Here is a 19,585-nt window from a genome sequence, read left to right as displayed (position 1 = left end):
TTTGCTTTCTTTCTTTCTTCCTCATCTCTGTCAAAGACTTTTGATATCTTATTTCCTGCTGAAACTGAAACCAACTTGGTATATTGGCATCTTAGTTCTGTGACCACCTCTGCCACAGACCTTGTTTTGCATTAGAGCCACCCACTACCAAGGTCAAATCCTTGATCTTGTCAGTACCGATAATTACCACCCTTTGTCATAACTACTTCAAACATCCCACAGCCTGATCATGTCAGTCTCTCTAACATTTTAATGATTCTTCTACCTCACCAGGACCTACTAACCACTGATCCTGACCCCTCCAAAGTGTCCTTCAGTTCCCTCATGCTTTCATCTCCCTCTTTACTTGATTACATTCCATGGTCCCTCTTTAAAATAACTCCTTATGGAAACCCTCAATTTCTTTGTCCCCCTCACCTCATTGTACTTCCCTGACAAAACCTCATCCCAGTCTAAATGCAGCTCACACACAAAAGTCCTTTAAATTCAGGATGACTAACCTCAAGTGGGCTCTCATTGCTGTGCCACAACCGCACTATAGACCCCTGTCCATTTGCTAGCCTACTGTGGTAGAAACACTTTCACACCTTTTCCTCTCACCTCCAAGATCTCCTTCCCAATATCCATGGCAGCCTCTGACTTTGCCTCCTATTTAATTGAGAAAGTATAAACATTCAGAAGACAACTTTAAAAAAAATGTATTTTATTGATTTTTTACAGAGAGGAAGGGAGAGGGATAGAGAGTTAGAAACATCGATGAGAGAGAAACATTGATCAGCTGCCTCCTGCACACTTCCCACTGGGTATGTGCCGGCAACCAAGGTACATGCCCTTGACCGGAATCGAACCTGGGACCCTTGAGTCCACAGGCTGACACTGTATCCACTGAGCCAAACTGATTAGGGCCAGAAGACAACTTTTAAAAGCTCCCACACTGACATCCACTTGTGCCTTCAATCTTGTCTCACATACTCAAACACACCACTCTAGAAATTTCCTATTTTTTTCTTTTTATTACCATTTTCCTTCTCTACTAAATCATGCCGATCCTTCTCCAGCAACTTCTCTGTATCTTTGTGCCCCTCCCCCATTTTTTTGGTAAAACTCTTCAAAAGTATATGCCTAAATCCTTCTCATTCTCATTCAGGCTTTTACTGCTACTCCAATCTCCTCCAATTGATACCATTTACTTCTATATTATTAAACCAGTGGTCTATTCTCAATCCACACTTACTTAATCTAACAGCATTGTTTAATCAATCCCTCTTTCTTAAAATGCTTGCTTACTTCATTTGGCTTCCAGTGTACAACATTTTCTAATATTTCCTCCCAACTCTCTGGTTACTCCCTATCAGTCTCCTTTGCTGGTTTCTGTTCATCTTTCCAATATCTTCTAAGCATTGGAGTTCCCTCCTCCACCAAACTCATTCTTCTGTGAAATCTACATTTACTCCTCTGGTGGTCTCATCTAGTCTTGTGTTTTCACACCCTCTATATGCTGCCTTCCCTAATTTATATCTCCAAATAAGTCTGCTGCCTTAACTCTAGATCTTTATATCCAGCCACTAAAGCAATGTCTCTACATGGATATTTAGTTGGCATGTCAAATTAACATGTGCAAAACTCATTTCCTATTTTTTTCATCCCTACAATTGTTTCTCAACACCAATAATTTTTCCTATTTCAAGTAGGGACATCTCTGAATACCATGAAATGGAATACCTTTTTATTCCTCTTCCTCTCACCCTCATGTTTGAGCTGCCAGCTAATTCCTCTGGTCTCCATTGAAAATATACCCTGGACCACACTACTTTTCACCACCTCTTCTTTTTTTTCAAGGGTTTCATAATTTTTTTATGGTTCTAGATAAGTTCAGTGACCTCCTGACTGGTCTCTCTGCCTCTATCCTTGCCCCCAAAACCCCAACCCCTTACAGTATTTTTTCCACCCAGCAGCCAGTGTGATCCTGTTATAAATATAAATCACATGTCTCTCCTTTGTTCACCCCCAGCCCCACAGCTTCCCAAGTTACTCAGATTAAAAGCCAAAATTCTAACAATGGCCTACAAGACCCTTTACTGGCTGCCTGGCTCTCCGACTGCACAGGCTGTACTCTCCCTCTGATCCCTGCTCTGGGATCATACCGGCCATCTGTTGTCTTCAAAGGGTCCAGGAAAACGCCTGCCTCAGAGCCTTGGATTTTGCTGCTCTCCCTGCCTACAGTGCTCTGTCTTCAGGTGCCTACGGCTTGACTACTAGTTTTTCTTCAAGTCTTTCTTCAAATGTTACTTTTTTAGTGAGGCCTTCTTTGACTACCTATTTAAAATGGGAATCCCACCCAGCAAACTTTCACCTTCCAGCCTCCTTTCTAGTTTTATTTTTTTTCATAGCGTTTATTACTGTCTTTTAACAAACAGTTTTACTTATTTGTTGTTATCTGTCTCCCCCTACTAAAAGGTAAACTGCTTGGGGGCAATAATTTTTATCTGTTTTGTTCATTATTATATCCCCAGTGCCTAGAACAGGCTCAGAATAGGTGATCAGTAAATCTTTGTTGAATGAATGAATGAATGAGGGAATTAATATCTTCCTACTCCCTGTCTAGGCATTTTTCTGTTATAATATACAAATCTATCATTCCAATGATGAAACAAAAATAAATCCTTGTACATTATGCTTGTTTATAGTTCCATAAATTATTTACTAGATTATTATTGCTTCATAGCTAATGTAGTGGTTTAACCTTCAACGTAACCCTCTCTTTCACTCACCAAATTATAATTTGTATTATAATGCTAAAACCTAAATGAATTGAAGATGTAGTAAGTTACTGATGAAGAACTACTACATTCACAGTGCCCCTTTGTGGTTACTCAAAGAATCAGAACTGAGTCAGAATATAATTTAACTGCCAATAATTCAGACTTACTTTTAGTCTGCCAGGCAGTAGTTTATCTATTGATCCAAGCCATATTTTTATGTATTTTGTTGTTTGTTAACTGTCAGCATGGTCCAGACATGTTTCAAAAGCATTTGAAGGACAGAGTGTGATCAATTATGATGCTCAGCCTCAATGTGACCTTCATTTTTGGCTAATTACATGTTGATTGCTACAGTACCCTCTTTAAAGTGAACGAATTGGTCTGATAGAAATAGAGAGTTAAAGAGCAGTTGCTATATTGTTTTTTAACAGCTCATTTTGTGTCTGGGATGAAATTTGATGTGCTTCTCTTTAACAAACCACCTTTTTACCATTTAATTACTCTCTTTTATGTGTTGCATACACAGGACTTTTATCTATGTAAAAGTATACATCGTATGTGTATCTGTTTATAAATATACAAATCATCATGGTCCCAATTCAGTAATTCTTACCATCATTTAAAGCCTGAGAAAGCATTAGTACTTTCAGTATTCACTTTTATAAATCCATTTAAATATATCCACTAGGGAACTAGTTTAGTATTCTTTCAAAGTCATTTAGTAAATTATCAAAGTAATAATTTCTGTTAGGTGGCTCCTAATATGTTAATAATTTATTCAGTTTAGCTGTAATCAGAGTGAGCTTTTGACATTTGCATTAATATAAACCTTGCTTTCTTCCAAGAAAAAAAGTGAGCATATTAGATGTTGTGAATGTTCCTAAATGGTTCTTCAACTTTTGTAAAGATACTTGTGAAACTTCTGATAATCCCTCTAGAGGTATATGAGTTTGTGTATGTGATTGTATGTGTGTGTACACATGTGTGTATGAGAGACTGAGAAAGAGAAAATACATATAGAGATGTGAATATGGAGATGGGTTGTTAAAACTTCTAGAATGAATTAGACTGCTGCTACTACAAAACAATATCAACTATGAGATTTTAGGTGTTCATTTAGTTATCCACCTACTACCTTATCTTTGGGGCCAACACCACATGGCCTGGGTACAGCAGAAACATGGCCCAAAGCTGAGAAGATGTGAGCTCAGCAGCAGTGTTTCTACCTAACTGCCATTAGAAGATGAACTAGCATCTGCCAGAAAGAATAGTTAGCAAAGTGTACAGTCCAGAGATGGAGCAAGTCACAAGGAGGAACTGAAGGTGAAGGAGAGAATGTGCAAGAATTGGCTTCAACTCTCATGACTTAATATGATTTCTTTCTTTCTTTCTTTCTTTCTTTCTTTCTTTCTTTCTTTCTTTCTTTCTTTCTTTCTTTCTTTCTTTTCTTTTCTTTCTTTCTTTCTTTTCTTTTCTTTCTTTCTTTCTTTCTTTCTTTCTTTCTTTCTTTCTTTCTTTCTTTCTTTCTTTCTTTCTTTCTTTCTTTCTTTCTTTCTTTCTTTCTTTCTTTCTTCCTTCCTTCCTTCCTTCCTTCCTTCCTTCCTTCCTTCCTTCCTTCCTTCCTCCCTCCCTCCCTCCCTCCCTCCCTCCCTCCCTCCCTCCCTCCCTCCCTCCTTTCTTTCTTTCTCTTTCTTTCTTTCTTTCTTTCTTTCTTTCTTTCTTTCTTTCTTTCTTTCTTTCTTTCTTTCCTTCCTCCCTCCCTCCCTCCCTCCCTCCCTCCCTCCCTCCCTCCCTCCCTCCCTTCTTTCTTTCTTTCTTCCTTTCTTTCTTTCTTTCTTTCTTTCTTTCTTTCTTCTTCCTTCCTTCCTTCCTTCCTTCCTTCCGGCCTTCCTTCCTTCCTTCCTTCCTTCCTTCCTTCCTTCCTTCCTTCCGTTCTTTTTTACAAAGAAAAACAAAACCAATAGAGTGCATCTTTTGTAATTCTAGTTTCTCTCTGTGGAGTTACTAATTGGATTTCAGTCACTCCACGGTGGCTCTGCAGACTAGCACAGGGATCTGGTTTGGCATTAATAGGTCTCCAAAGTTTATTAACATGAAATAATTGCATCGGTGACCTCTCTGCCCACATGTGACTAGTGTTGCTAAAAGACTATAATAACAATTGATTGCCATGAATAGCCCTTATTTTGTTAGTTTCTAATAGTAACAAAACCTCAATTATGTTTTGAGAATTCAGTGGCACTGATAGTTATTAGTAGCATAAGTTATCAATTTTTGGAGCACTTTTAATCATCATCTTATTCAAATATAGGAAAGGTAGCAAGTTTCTAACCCTAAAAATGTATACATTACACAGGAAAAATTACCAAAATCTGAATAAGTTTAATGGATTGTTACAATCAATTTCCTGGTGGTGATATTCTACTATAGTTATGCAAATTATTACCATTGGGCAAAACTGGGTGAAAAGTATGTGGACTCTATTGTTTCTCAGGGCCGCATGTAGATCTACAATTATCTGAAAATCAAAAGTTAAAAATAAGTCCATCATTGACAGCATCTTATTGTTTTAACAGAACATCAATGGGCAAGGAGTAGAGATTAACAATCAGTATATGAAATTTCATTTTTTACAATATGATTAGAAAGTTAATTTAGTTTCTTATATGGAAAATGGTGCTTGCTCTTAATCGTGGTGGGTACTTTAGAAGTCTAACCTTATAGATACATCCTTGGTTTGTTTAGCTTAATTCAGTGCCCACCATTGTGTTCCTTTTCTTCATAGATCTGTGTCTCCAAGTGCCCAGAAAAATTTTTAACCTATTTAGAAATGCAACTTCCATTCAAAAGAGACAAACACTCTTGGGAATATTATAGCCAGTTCTGCAAGTCCCCTATTTTTCATTCTGCAAAGGTATGTATGTTCAAGTTTATAAATTTAGAAAAGAATTTAACTTTTATTTCAATATCAAGTGTAGCATGAACATTTGTAACTGGATGAGCTCTCAAATCTAGGAAATGATTACTAAAGGTACCATTCCGTTAAAACAAGTGTACACATGTACGTATACATAGAAAAACACACATATCATTTATAGCATATTTTGTAGGCTTGGGGGGTTATGCAATATATAAGTCTGGAAAGTTAGCTTCAACTTTTCCCTGACACCAATAAATTCTCCCTTGGATGGAAGTTAATCTGTCAAGAGCTAAGAGTTAATGTCATTGGCAGTTAACATTTTATCAATGCGTTGATGAAACCCCATGGTTAATTAATAACATGTAGAATTTTACTTCCAACTCCAGTTTCATAATTATTCATTTTTTAAAAATCCCCAAACCCTACCTAGGTTTATGATTTATAAGGGAATTTGAAAGCTTATTTAGTATTAATGGCTTCCAAATTAGAGAAGATATTGTTTTTCCAGAAGAAAATTTAAGGATTAGAGGCTCAGTATGTGACTCATACATACTTTCTTTTTTTAAAAAAAATATTTTTATTGATTTCAGAGAGGAAAGGAGAGGGAGAGAGATATGGAAACATCAATAATGAGAAAGAGAATCATTGATCGCGGGCCTGCCTCCTGCACATCCCCTACTGAGGATCAAGCCCACAACCCAGGCATGTGCCCTGACCAGGAATTGCACCTTGACTTTCTGGTTCATAGGTCAGCGCTCAACCACTGAGCAACACTGGCTGGGCTCTTTTTAATTTTTTTTAAAGAGTTACATACTTTCAAAGTTGTGCCTTGCTTTCAGAGGGTCTGGTTCTATTATTGTTGATTCAATTGAATTTCAGTTAGGGCATTTAAGAGCATTTCTCAACCAAGTATATGAGTGTGATAATCTCACTATTACTTTTATTAGGGGAGTAATTTGGAATAATGAGATTATTATGCAACTGAACTTTTAATGGACAAGAGTTCTATATTGAGAGTAAAAGTTGTCATCACATCGCCTTTGAAATGTTAACATACTCTTCTTCCTTCCATTTTAGTCTCTCTCAGAAATAGTAATGGATGATGAATGTCCAGCAGCGATTTTCCCAAGCAAACCTTGTAAGTGGTTATTATTTTACCATAGAAATACAGAATCTATGAAGAAGTTACTTAATATAACTCCCTCATTTCACAATGGGAGAAAATGAGGTCAGTAATATTACTAAGACTGGCTCAAGACCCCAGAGTTAATTAGGAAGGAAGCTAAAGGTAACGCTCATTCTCCTGACACTAGCCAGGGCTATTTCCACTGGAGTTGTGTGAGTTTGGGGGTTTTGCTGCATAAACATCCACATATAAAAAAGATTAAAATTGATTTTTGAAAGCCCAATCATATTGATTACCTGGTACTCTCTGAACACACATAAGCACATACAAAAACAGACACTTACTGAATACTGACCCCTGAATTCAGCCAAAATGTTTGTTCAGAAATTGCTTTGGGAGTGATGCACAGACATATACTTTTCTTTATAATTTGAAATTTTAAATATTTATATGTCTCCTGATTAAATCAACATTTCATATCTTTAAAATTTATAAACTTTATTTAACTCTGTTTAGAAGAAGATGAAATAATCACTCATTTTCCTTTCTTACGGATATAATTCTAATTATAGAGAAAAATCATTACATAAAGGTGTTCATCACAATGTTATCCAAAAGGACCCCCTCAAAAAAAAAAGAAAGAAAAAGGAAATATTCTAATGCCCAAGAGTAAGAGAATGCTCAAATAATTGATGAAATGTTTATTAAATGAAATATTTTAGAATTATTAAATATAAGTATTATGTAAAATTAAAATGTTAAATGAAATACAAAATTCTATATGCATTAGAATGAACAACATGTATAAATTAAAATAAAGAAAAAATTATTCAAAGCAAAAGATTGGAAAGGAATATGCCAACATATTAAGTGGTTGTTTTGGAGGTGGCAAAACACTGAGCATTTTCTGTTTTCTTTTTCTCCATTTTTTTACAATGAGTATATGTTTTTTTTAATATGAAAGAAAGTCAATTCATCAGGGTTGAGTAGAAAGTCAGGTAAAAATTGAAGTAGCTACCACGAAACACAATGTCTCATAGGCTCCCATCACTCTTTGCTTGGTCATTAATGACTCAAGCAAAGATATAAATTTCCCAAGCAGCTGCATTTTACCAGGAAGCAAGTGCACATTTTCCCAAACAATTTTATTTTACCTAGGCAGCAAGTGTCTGTAGCAAAGAATAGTACAAATTTTTATGCAAAAAGGTAAAAATGAGTCATTAGTCACTGAAGATATAATAGGTATAAAAGTATAAGACATAGTCCCTGCCCTTACAGGTGCAATTTGGTTAAATCTCACAATATAAAATGTACAACGGTGATACATAAATGAATAAGACATAGTCCCTGCCAGTCTAGTGAAGGGGACATTAAGGTAAATATTGCAATCAATGTGTATTCCCCCTAGTATGGGATTAAGTATAGTTACTTAGTAGAATAGTATACAGCTAATAAAATCCATTCATTAAAGAGTTTATAAAAGGAAATGAGTAACATGAAAAGAAAAAACACACATAATGTATAATTATAACAACAACAAAAAAGCCCACAGTCTTGTAAGAGAAAGACTGAAAGGAAAGTTACCGAAAGATATAATTCACTGTGGGTGAATTAATAAACTATGTATAGTTTGGTATCTTCCTTCATATTTTCTCTATTTTCCAAATATGCACTGAGCATATTTAGAATCGAAACTAACAGATTAAATGAGTAGTTGCCTAGAAATAACATTTAGAACAAACCTGGGGGATTCTGTAGGTAGACACAGTTATATTTAAAGAGTGGAAAGGGAAAGAGTGCACAGAAAGAGTGCAGGAGAGAATCCGGACATGTAAGGCAAAGAAGTGACTTTGGAAAGGCAGGGGTGGCTACCATGTCAAAGACTCAGGAAAGCTAACTCATTCAACAGTAAATATTTACTGAGTTACACCATGCACCAAGCGCTGTGCTAGGTAATGGGTTCAAGTAGGATGAAGACTAAAAAATATTTGGAGGTTTTGGGAATTAGGAAGTCTTTGGGATCACTGGGAAGACAATTTCCATGGAGTTGTGGGCACAAGCGTGATTGGGTTAAGAGGAAATAGAAGCAGCTGGTAGACTACTATGTCAGCTATGCCAGAGAGTGGGAAGGGGAAAGACAGGGAGGCTAATGAGAATTCAGTGGCACTTGAAGGAATCACCCATATAATATTCTAAGTGCTTCAGAAGGTGGAGGAGGGTAGACAAGAGATTACTTCAGCCAGGAAAGTCAGGAAAGGCTTTATAAGGACATATTTCTTCCTTTTCTGTATCAACTGCTTCGATATGTTCAAGTCTAAACTCTATATGAACCCATGCAAATCTGTGATGCTTTGTTGAGGAGCTTCCCAGGTGAAATCTGAAACCAGCTCCCATGCACAGATGGTAGAGAGAGACTGAAGAAAAGTCAGGTTTAATAAGCAAGGGATCTGTGGGGATGAAGGCATGAGAAGAGATAAACCAAAGAACTTATATACTTACATACATAGCCCATGGGCACGGGCAATAGGGTAGTGAAGTCCTGGGTGGGGGTGTGTGGGTAGGGCCTGGGAAGAGGAGGGTAAAAGTGAGGGAAATGGGAGATATCTGTAATACTATCAACAATAATATATATATATATATATATATATATATATATATATATATATATATATGATCTTACTTAGTAGACTTGTCTTGGGAGACCTCCAGACGAGTAATTTTCTGTACCCACCTGCCAAATATTAGAAGTTTATATAGAGGCCGTAAGGGGGGGTCAGTCACATACCCAATCCAGATACTCTTATCACCATATTCTATTTCTTTTTCTTTTTCTTTCTTTCTTTCTTTCTTTTTTTTTTTTAGCATATTACCCTTTTATTATTATAGATGTTCTGATGAAATGCTACATGTGTGTCCTTGGGAAGCTTCTAGCTTGGAAAAGGTAAACAGAGAGCACATCCCAAGCACAGGGGAGGAAGTGGAAGCCTCCAGTTGCCCAGGTCCAGCTAATGGTCAAACTGGAGATCACATCTTTTTTATGACCTTCCCTCGTGACCGTGACCATGACCAGCTCTTACAGTCACATGGTCTCTCCCTTTGCAGTGTGCCCTGAGGAGTCAACAGGGGGGTTCACTAGCATGGAGGTGGTTCATTTGGTGGCTATCTGGCTGCATTGGAGGCAGACACCACAGCAACAACATAGGCACATGCAAGGTGAAAACAAGGATATCCAAAATCAGTGACAAATTTATTTATTTATTTATTTGTTTATTTATTTATTTATTTTTATCCAAGAGGATCATGATCTGAACAATGGATTTACTAAATCCCCTAGGCTGGGGGTCAGATTACTCAGGACATTTACTTGTGTCCTCATGTGATTTAATAAAGATGGTATTTTAACACACTTAGCAGGTATGGACATGCAACATATAAAATACTAGAGGCCCGGTGCACGAAATTTGTGCATGGGGGTGGGCGCCCCTAAGCTCGGCCTGCACTCTCTCCAGTCAGGGATCCCTCTTGAAGTCCGGAACCACTGGCTCCTAACCGCCTCTGCCTGCCTGCCTGATGCCCCTAACTGCTCCCCTGCTGGCCTGACTGTCCCTAACTGCTCCCCTGCCAGCCTGATCACCCATAACTGCTCTCCCCTGCCAGTCCAATCTCCCTAACTGCCTAACTGCTCTCCCCTGCCAGCCTGATTCCCCTAAGTGCTCTCCACTGGCAGCCTAAACCCCCTAACTGCCTAACCGCTCTCCCTTGCCAGCCTGATCTCCCTAACTGCTCCCCCCTGCTGGCCTGATCCCCCTAACTGCCTAACTGCTCTCCCCTGCCAGCCTGATCCCTCTAACTGCCTAACTGCTCTCCCCTACCGGCCTGATCCCCCTAACTGCTCTCCCCTCCAGCCTGATTCTCCTAACTGCTCTCCACTGGCGGCCTAATCCCCCTAACTGCCTAACTGCTTTCCCCTGCTGGCCTGATCTCCCTAACTGCTCTCCCCTGCCAGCCTGATCCCCCTAACTGCCTAACTGCTCTCCCCTCCTGGCCTGATCCCACTAACTGCCTAATTGCCACCTTCTCCCATCTGCCTTCTCGCACGGCTCCGGACTTCTCTCTTCTCCCTTCTCACATGGCACTGGTCTTCTCCCTTCTCCCTTTACCCACGGCACTGCCTTCTCCCTTCTGCCTTCTTCTGCGGCGCCTTCTCCTGTGGCCTCTGCAAAAGGGACCGTGGCACTGGACTGGCCCTCACAGCCACTGCGGCTGCTGGCCCTCAGCTCTTGCAGCCACTGTGGCTTTGTTTGGAAGGATGTCTGGAAGAACGTCAGAAGACGTCCGGTCTAATTAGCATATTAATCTTTATATATTTATATCTACACTAATAAAAGGGTAATATGCTAATTAGACTAGGAGACCTGGGAGACCGGACAGGGAGGGCAGTTGGGGTTCATGAGGCTGGCAGGGGAGGGCAGTTGGGGGCGAGAAGGCCATCAGGCAGAGTGGTTAGGGGCAATTAGGTAGGCAGGCAGGTGAGCGGTTAGGAGCCAGTGGTCCCGGATTGCGAGTGGGATATCCCACTGCCGGTTTAGGCCCGATCCCATAGTCAGACATCCCCTGAGGGGTCCTGGATTTCAAGATGGTAAAGGCCAGGCTGAGCCCCCCCCCCCCCTGCCATGCACAAATTTCATGCACTGGGCCTCTAGTATGTTATATTTTTTATATATTTGGCAGGTGAGTACAAAAATCTACTCTCCTTGCAGCTGCCCAAAACAAGCCTCGTGACTCCCCTTGCCAACTAAACCTGCCACCTACAGTCTGGAGTCTTCTGACTTTTCTTCATTGTCTCCTTGCCCTCCTCATCTGGGGGCTCCTTTTGGATTTACACCCGGGAAGCCCCCAGCCAGGCTTATGAGCCAACATAAGTATCCATTTTTAAATTTCTTTTCCCACTTCATTTAAAATTGGGATTTAAACATATTTTTAGCAATAAAGATTTGTAAAAGGGCAAGGATTCTATTTAATCAAAATAATCATATAGGAGGTTGAACAATGAGTTAATAACTCTTCCCAGAAACTGTGCTAATAATGGTCAAACCAGAGGTCACTTTTGTAGTGAGTCATTTTTGTTAGCTTCAGTGTTTCCATTTCCAGCCCCTCAAGAAAAACCATGTAAATGAGAAAGGGAGAAAATTATTGAAGCTTTACAAATTAAAATATAGTTGTCTTAGGAATACTGAAAGTTTGAGCTGGTTTTTATTTTCCAAGAAATTATTCACTAATCTCTAATTTTCAAGGTTTCACTCAAGGAGTGTCTAAGTTGGTGATTTTTGTTTTTTTAAATAACAAAACTAAACTCATTGAGTCATAGAAGTAAATATAGCCTTTTAAAAACTGTTTACATGAGAGCTACAGTATCAGAGTTTCTCTTTTAAAACCTGTGCTATGTATCTTACTTGATGAATGAACCATGTATAAAATAATCAAGTTTAGAATGTAGCTTCAGATTGTCATCATATTTGCTTTCCATGTGTCTTATAACAATCAGACAATTTTCTGATCATAAAATAATGGGAAATTATAATTGCTCAGTAGCAATTATACATTGTCTAGCAAGAACTTGGTTATAAATAACAGAAAACTTAACAAAGGGAGGACATCATGTAGGAGGTAGAAAAGTGATTACCATAATTTTCATTTATTTTTACAGTTCTCCGGAGGTGTTTCCCTGACTTCTCTACTAAAAATGGCACGTTAACAGTAGGAAATAAGACCACATTCGAAGATGGGAAAGGGCAGATAAGAAATGCTGTAGAACTCAGGGCAGCTGCAAAGTATGCTTGTTTCTATTCCCATTTTCATTTTTGATGCTTCCCATTTTTGTACCCAAAACTAAAGCTTCCATTAGGTTAACAGTCTAATACAGGAAGAATTATGTATTATGAAATATACATGTCACTGTGGATTGGAGAGCTTGGTCTATGTTCATTAAGAAAAGCATCTAAAGGAGAAACCAGAAGAATTAGAAAGAACAATCATGATTTTCAAAATGGGTAAATCTTTCATTACCAACAGGTATAGAAAGGAGACATCAGAAAATGTACCAAAAGATCATCATATAACTTGCTTTTTAAGTGAACATAATTTTAGAAAATCCATGCTTTTAAAAGCATCATTTAAAGAAATATGATTGAAATAATAAAGCTACCAAATGTTTTTAAGGGATGGGGTCTTAAGAAAGGTGAGACAGCCTGACAATGCTGTTTCAGTACTGTCTCAAATGTCTGCATACTAACTACAATGAACTGAATTTACTGTTTCCATTGGCTGCACACATCACAGTACTCCACATTGGAAAATATAATTCCCAGGGTGCACACACACATGTGTTCACAAATGTACACACACAGAGTATCATTGCATTGCTCAGTTGTTGAATGAAAAATAAAGGTATTCTAAAGTTTAATTTCTTTCTTAAAGGACTTTTAGCATTCCTAATAGAATAGTACAGTATCTGCATGTTGAGAATATAATAGCAACATGGACAAATTTCGCAAATAGAAAGGTTTGTGGAATAATACAATTCCATTAATAAAAGAAAATTCAAAAACAAGTACCAGTAAATTAAATTACCCTGTGATGCATATATAAGCGGTAAAATTAAAAAGAAAACTAGGAAATTATTATCACAAAAATCAGGATTGTGGTTATTTTAGGCAGGGAGGGGAACCTTTTTGCTGCCAAGGGCCATTTGGATTTTTATAACATCATTCGAGGGCCATACAAAATTATCAACTTAAAACTTAGCCTGCTATATTTGGTCAAACATTTAATTAACTCGCCCCTAATGCGCAGGGCCAGATCAAATGATTTTCGGGACTTACATGGAATGATTTGCGGGACTTACATGGACCATGGGCCCAACGTTCCCCACCCCTGCTTTAGGGAAAGGGGAAAGGTATTGTAATTGGGGTACAATGGAAAAGGGATGATATCATTCATCAAACTGGACACTAATGTATGGCGGGGTCTCTCTTTTCCGCGTCCAGCGCGGAAAGAGAGTGGTCTGGTTATTTGAGTAGAGATGGCTGAGGATTTGAGAAATATGAAAGAAAGAGACAAGACAGAAAGATGGAAGAAAAAGCTGGGACTGGGTGGGACCGCTGTCCTCTTCTGACAGAGAGACAGAGACAGGGACAGGGACCCAACACCAGAACCGCGTGTTTATTTTATACCGCAATACCAGGAAGCAACGTCAGTTCTGGGCGAGTCCTACTCATTCCTGGTGCTTGGCTGGATTTACATAATAAAACCCACTCCCCAACACCTGGGCAAAGATGAAAGTCAAGCTGAGAACTCTTCTGCCTTTTTGGTAATATGTGTATCCAGGGCATGGCTCTGCCTGTTGCCCTGAATTCAGCTGACAATTATTAGAGAAAATGCCCATGTGCCTTCCCAGGGGCCCTCTACACTAATGATTTGTGCACTTTTCTGTATGTGCCGATTGTTACGGAGCTCTCGGAGTTTTAGGTGAGTTAAAGATGATGGTTATTATTGACTATGGATCTTGTAAGTTAAAAGCTGATCTTTACATTTAAATTTATTTCACATAGTGAGGCTTCTGCAATATTAGGCATGTCACATATGTTAAAAGGATCTGTTCACCATATTTGAAAGCCATGACTCTCTGTGTATAGATACAGCCGCCTTTGTAGGTTTACCAAAGAGACATCTCATGAACTGTTGTGTCTAGGAGTCACTACTGATAAATGGTTTCTAAAAATATGCTCTGAACAGAGCTTGCAAAATTCCTTTTATCATAATAAGAATATTGATTTTTTTCCCTTCTTTGAATTCAGAAATATCAATAAAGTCCTCGATGCAAAGGCATTTGGAGTGAAAGTGTTTGAAGACTATGCAACAAGTTGGTATTGGATTCTCATGTAAGTAAAAACATAGATGTTTTTTCCCCAGCCCGATTCTGATTTTATCTTGGTAAAACTCTTTTTTCAAATTCCCAATATATTCGTGAATTCAAGGTTGACTCAGACCTCAGTTCCTGCCATTTTGTTCTTTCCTATAGAATAAAATTAGGACAAAGATATTTGGAAATATGCCCAGTGTTAAGAAGAAATTATAAGGGTATAAAGTTTAATTATATTCATTAAGATACATATACTTTAAGTTACATGGGGGCAGCATCTGATACTTTGGCTTCTCATCACATGTTACGGTGGATGCAGTGTTATTTCTCTGGCCTACTTTGTCACTTGTCCTTTCTTGACTTCCAAGGGATCATTCTTATTTTTTAACACATCCCTTCCACATAATGTTTGTTATCATCATCCACAAAGGTCACTGTACTTATGAGGAGCTGAAAAAAATATGAAGAGATGAAGAAATTCAAAATTTTCAGGCATAAGATTTGCAGTCCTGAAAATGCAGTCCCACTATTGGAGTGGTACATGTATTTGATATAGCTAAGGACATTGTGTCACCTTCTAGCTGTTTTGTCACCTTCTTGTGTCTTAAAAGCATCTATGGTTGCCTACTGATCAAAGAATATAGTGGAAACTTCTTTAGTACTTACAAGGCCATTTGCAAGTCCAACTTAATTTTCCAGGTTCATCTCCACCCAGACTTTTCGATTAACCCTATAGTCTAAACACATTAAATAGCATTCCTAGACTGCCAAACTCCCATGTTTTTGCACATTCTGTTCTCTTTCCTAGCATTATCTTTCTTGATGCCCTAGCCCATGGTCGGCAAACTGCAACTCGCAAGCCACATGCAGCTCTCTGGCCCCTTGTGTGTGGCTCTTCCACAAAATACCACGTGCGGGCGCTAGCACAGTGCGATTGAAACTTCGTGGCCCATGTGCAGAAGTCGGTTTCCGGTCTGGGCAAGTCTATTTTGAAGAAGTACTGTTGATATTTGGCTCTGTTGACTAATGAGTTTGCCGACCACTGCCTAGGCAACTTTATCTCATTATTTTAAATCAGCTTTTATGTCACTTACGAAGTCTTACTTGACTTCTGCCGATATATTTACTTCACTTTCTGTGTTCTTTATAACCATTGTGTGTGTGTGTGTGTGTGTGTCTACATACCTAAATACACATACACATGCATACCTATCTTATATATAGTACCTACCATTTTGTGTTTTATTTACTTGGCTCTTTCCCTCTAATAAACTGTGAACTGTTTACCATGGTAATTATGTCTAACTCATCTTTGTTTTCCTAACTCCTATTATGGTTCTTGGAACATAGAAGGTGCATTGAAAATGTCAGTTCAAGCAACATTTATAAAAATGCTAAGGGAACAACATAGATATATTTAACTATAATGTGCTTACTAAAGTCAAATTTTATTGTGTATAAAATACTAATAATTTTAGATCTGTAAAACTAATTTTCTGAGATTTTACTCATTTCAATGCTTTGCATTAAACAATTGCAGTAATTACTGTCAGAGCGTATTATGATTTCAGGATATATCTCCATAGCAGAGATTATAGTCTATACTTGATAGTAGTTAAACTGCTTCACCTGTGGTCAGGCCCAAATATCACTAGATGATGTCCATGTTTCTTTTTTCACTCTTATCTGGAAGGTATACATTCCGATAGACTCTCTTGCCCACCTCACTCCCGGCACACACACTGGAACCCTCTTCACTACCCTGGCCCCACTCATACCAGTAGAGAGTAAACACCTCCCTTTAGTTTCAGCTCTTCTGCTCTCATCTGTTTAATGACTATCAAGCCAACAAGTGATACACTGTGACTTAATTTATTCACTTAGAATTTTTATACAGGAATTTAAAATACACAGAATAAACATCTGTGTTTCTTTCCCCTCTCCTCCCAGCCTTTTTGAATATTCCTCTTGGACTATGCCACAGAATAATTTTTCAGTTGAATAGAAGCATTAAAGTATCTGTAATTTTTAAAAGGAAATGACTTCAGAAGTTAAAAGCATAGGGAATGTTCTGCAAGTCTAGGAGCTGGGAAGCTACTCTGAGACCATGCTGTTGTCTGTGCAGTAACGTAATTATTATTAAGATTTTGTTTGTGAAGATAACACTTGTAGGTAATAAAGTCAATCAATGCACCAGGCTCTGCCTGTTGCTATGTTTGGAAACTTGCTGATAGCACCAGAAATATCAGTTCTTAATAGAAGCATCAGCCAAATTTCTAATCTTAATGAGTTACCTTTTATGAAATTAACCTGGGTATATTGAGGGCCAAGAAGTATCTCTACTAGCTCACTCAAACTCCAGGGAGAAATTAAAACAGAAGGAAACTAGTCATGCCACTGGTTGCTTGATACCATCACATGGCCTAGGTGACCTACAAGCCTGTAGATGGCTCCCACTAGTGGCCTCCAGATCACTGGGGACCTGAACTAGATGTCTGTGATGTCAGATATTACATACTCTTAGACATAATAGACCATAGTGAAAATGACTACAAAATTATGAGTTCAGGATCTGTGCAGGGAAGTTAGTTTTACTGTCTTTCTGTTCTAAGACTCTTTCCTGACTACTAGACAGTTATATTGCATAAGGTTTCCATAAGGTATCCAGGTAGATAGAACAGCACAGTGGGTAGGTGTAAAGAAAAAAAAATAGAACATGGCAACTGTGGCAGATAGGCCAAATTGTAGGTTGGAGGAATTGTGTTTTTCCATCAACAATGATTGATACAAAGCTTGAGTTTACCTAGGCACAGGAAGATGAGTCATGTATAAATTCCTGATGGTCCCACTCTTTCATACAAAGTCTTACCAGAAACCATTGTGCTTTTAAACGTTACAAATGTTTCTATAGCTAGGTAAAATAAAATGATCTGAGAATTATTTTGAATAGAATAAAAGTGTTTTCTTGTTATTTTCATTATGTCATGGTTAGCACACTTGACTCTGTGATTGTGTTGCGTTTTTTCCGCTAGTGGCCTGACGATCGCCATGCTCCTCAGTTGGCTGTTTCTACTACTCCTGAGGTTCATAGCTGGATTCCTCTTCTGGATCTTCGTATTGGGTGTGCTTGGAATTATAGGCTATGGTAGGTATCACCCCTCATAAGGTCACCAAATATCAAAATTACCTTTTTCTTTCCAGTTGCCATTATCAATTGCCAAAAAGTATTTTCTTGCAGTGAATTTTTTTTATCCTTTGCTTCCCTCAAAAGTGTTAAATTGAGAAATATTACTTAAGTTTGCATATATTTCCTATAACTTTTTTCTTCTTTATTTTTTAAAATTCTTTATTGTTTAAAGTATACATATAGTATTACACATGTCTCCTTTTTCCCCCATTGACCTCTCCTCGGCCACCTGCACCCCCTAGCACATGCCCTCACCCCGCTAGTGTCTGTGTCCATTGGTTATGCTTATATGCATGCATACAAGTCCTTTGGTTGATCTTCTTACGTTCCCCCCTCCCCCTTCCCCGCCTTCCCTCTGAAGTTTAAGGTCTGTTTAATGCTTCTCTGTCTCTGGATCTATTTTGTTAATCAGTTTATGTTGTTCATTATATTCCACAAATGTGAGTGAGATCATGTGATATTTTCTTTCTCCAACTGCCTTATTTCACTTAGCAAAACGCTTTCCATGTCCATCCATTATGTTGTGAATGATAAGAGTTCCTTCTTTTTTACCGCAGCATAGTATTCCATTGTGTAGATGTACCACAGTTTTCTAATCCACTCATCTGCTGATGAGCACTTAGGCTATTTCCAAATCTTAGTTATGGTAAATTGTGCTGCTATGAACATAGGGGTGCATATGTCCTTTCTGATTTCTTGGGATATAGTGGGATTACTGGGTCAAATGGGAGTTCCATTTATAATTTTTTGAGGAAACTCCATACTGTTTTCCATAGTGGCTGCACCAGTCTGCATTCCCACCAGCAGTGCACGAGGATTCCTTTTTCTTCACATCTTTGCCAGCATTCTTCTTTATCTTGAAAAAAAAAGTGTTTTTAACATGTTCTACTCTTTATTACTAGCAGCCTTTGGTGTCATGTCTCATGGGTATTAAGAAGGAAATAAAAAGATTCCTCTTAGGTTAATGAAAAACATTTCAGACAACTTATTTTATTCCTTTAATTTTTCTATTTGATCAAAGGGCACATCTGCATAGTTACAGAAGTGTGATCTAGTTTTCCCTTTTAATTTAGTACCTTTAATCCAGGCACTGTCACACATTTTAATAATTGGCCAGCACACCATCATGAGGCATCACTCCCTAGAGCAGTGGTTCTCAACCTTCTGGCCTTTTAAATACAGTTCCTCATGTTGTGACCCAACCATAAAATTATTTCCGTTGCTACTTCATAACTGTAATGTTGCTACTATTATGAATCGTAATGTAAATATCTGATATACAGGATGGTCTTAGGCGACCCTCTGTGAAAGGGTCATTCGACCACCAAAGGGGTCGCGACCCACAGGTTGAGAACAACTGCTCTAGAGGCAGGTATTCTGAATTAAACTTATTAGATAGAGAGTTAACTTTATTTCAAGGTTGAAATCTAACCACTGACTAAACCCCTCCAAAAGCAGTACAATGTGACATTAAAAAATAAGTGTCAAAGTCTCTCCCAAGGAATAGTATGACACTCATGACAGCTTCCTTTCAGTCCTCTAATAAAGCATGGGCCAATATATGAATGCTTGGGAGGTTTCTATTCAAAAGAAAAATTTCTCCTACAACACCATTTGGATTGAAAAGCAGTTTATGGTAGCAGACACCAAAATAACAATTTCCTGTTTC

The 19,585-nt window shown here is 38.3% G+C and overlaps 1 protein-coding gene across 1 annotated transcript in view; it reads left to right on the top strand.

Moving 5' to 3' along the window:
- The window catches only part of SLC44A5 (solute carrier family 44 member 5), an 82,846-nt gene that overhangs the window by 25,920 nt on the left and 37,341 nt on the right, over positions 1 to 19,585 (top strand). The window contains exons 5-9 of the mRNA XM_023751809.1: positions 5,548 to 5,676; positions 6,760 to 6,820; positions 12,516 to 12,639; positions 14,665 to 14,748; positions 17,762 to 17,874. Of these exons, the coding sequence (XP_023607577.1) occupies positions 5,548 to 5,676; positions 6,760 to 6,820; positions 12,516 to 12,639; positions 14,665 to 14,748; positions 17,762 to 17,874 (511 nt within the window). The remainder of the gene's footprint in view (positions 1 to 5,547; positions 5,677 to 6,759; positions 6,821 to 12,515; positions 12,640 to 14,664; positions 14,749 to 17,761; positions 17,875 to 19,585) is intronic.

This window comes from Myotis lucifugus, unplaced genomic scaffold (assembly GCF_000147115.1).
Source record: "Myotis lucifugus unplaced genomic scaffold, Myoluc2.0 scaffold_25, whole genome shotgun sequence".
Lineage (NCBI taxonomy): Eukaryota > Metazoa > Chordata > Mammalia > Chiroptera > Vespertilionidae > Myotis > Myotis lucifugus.
Note: the sequence above shows the minus strand (reverse complement) of the source record. Positions and strands in the feature narration are given on the sequence as shown.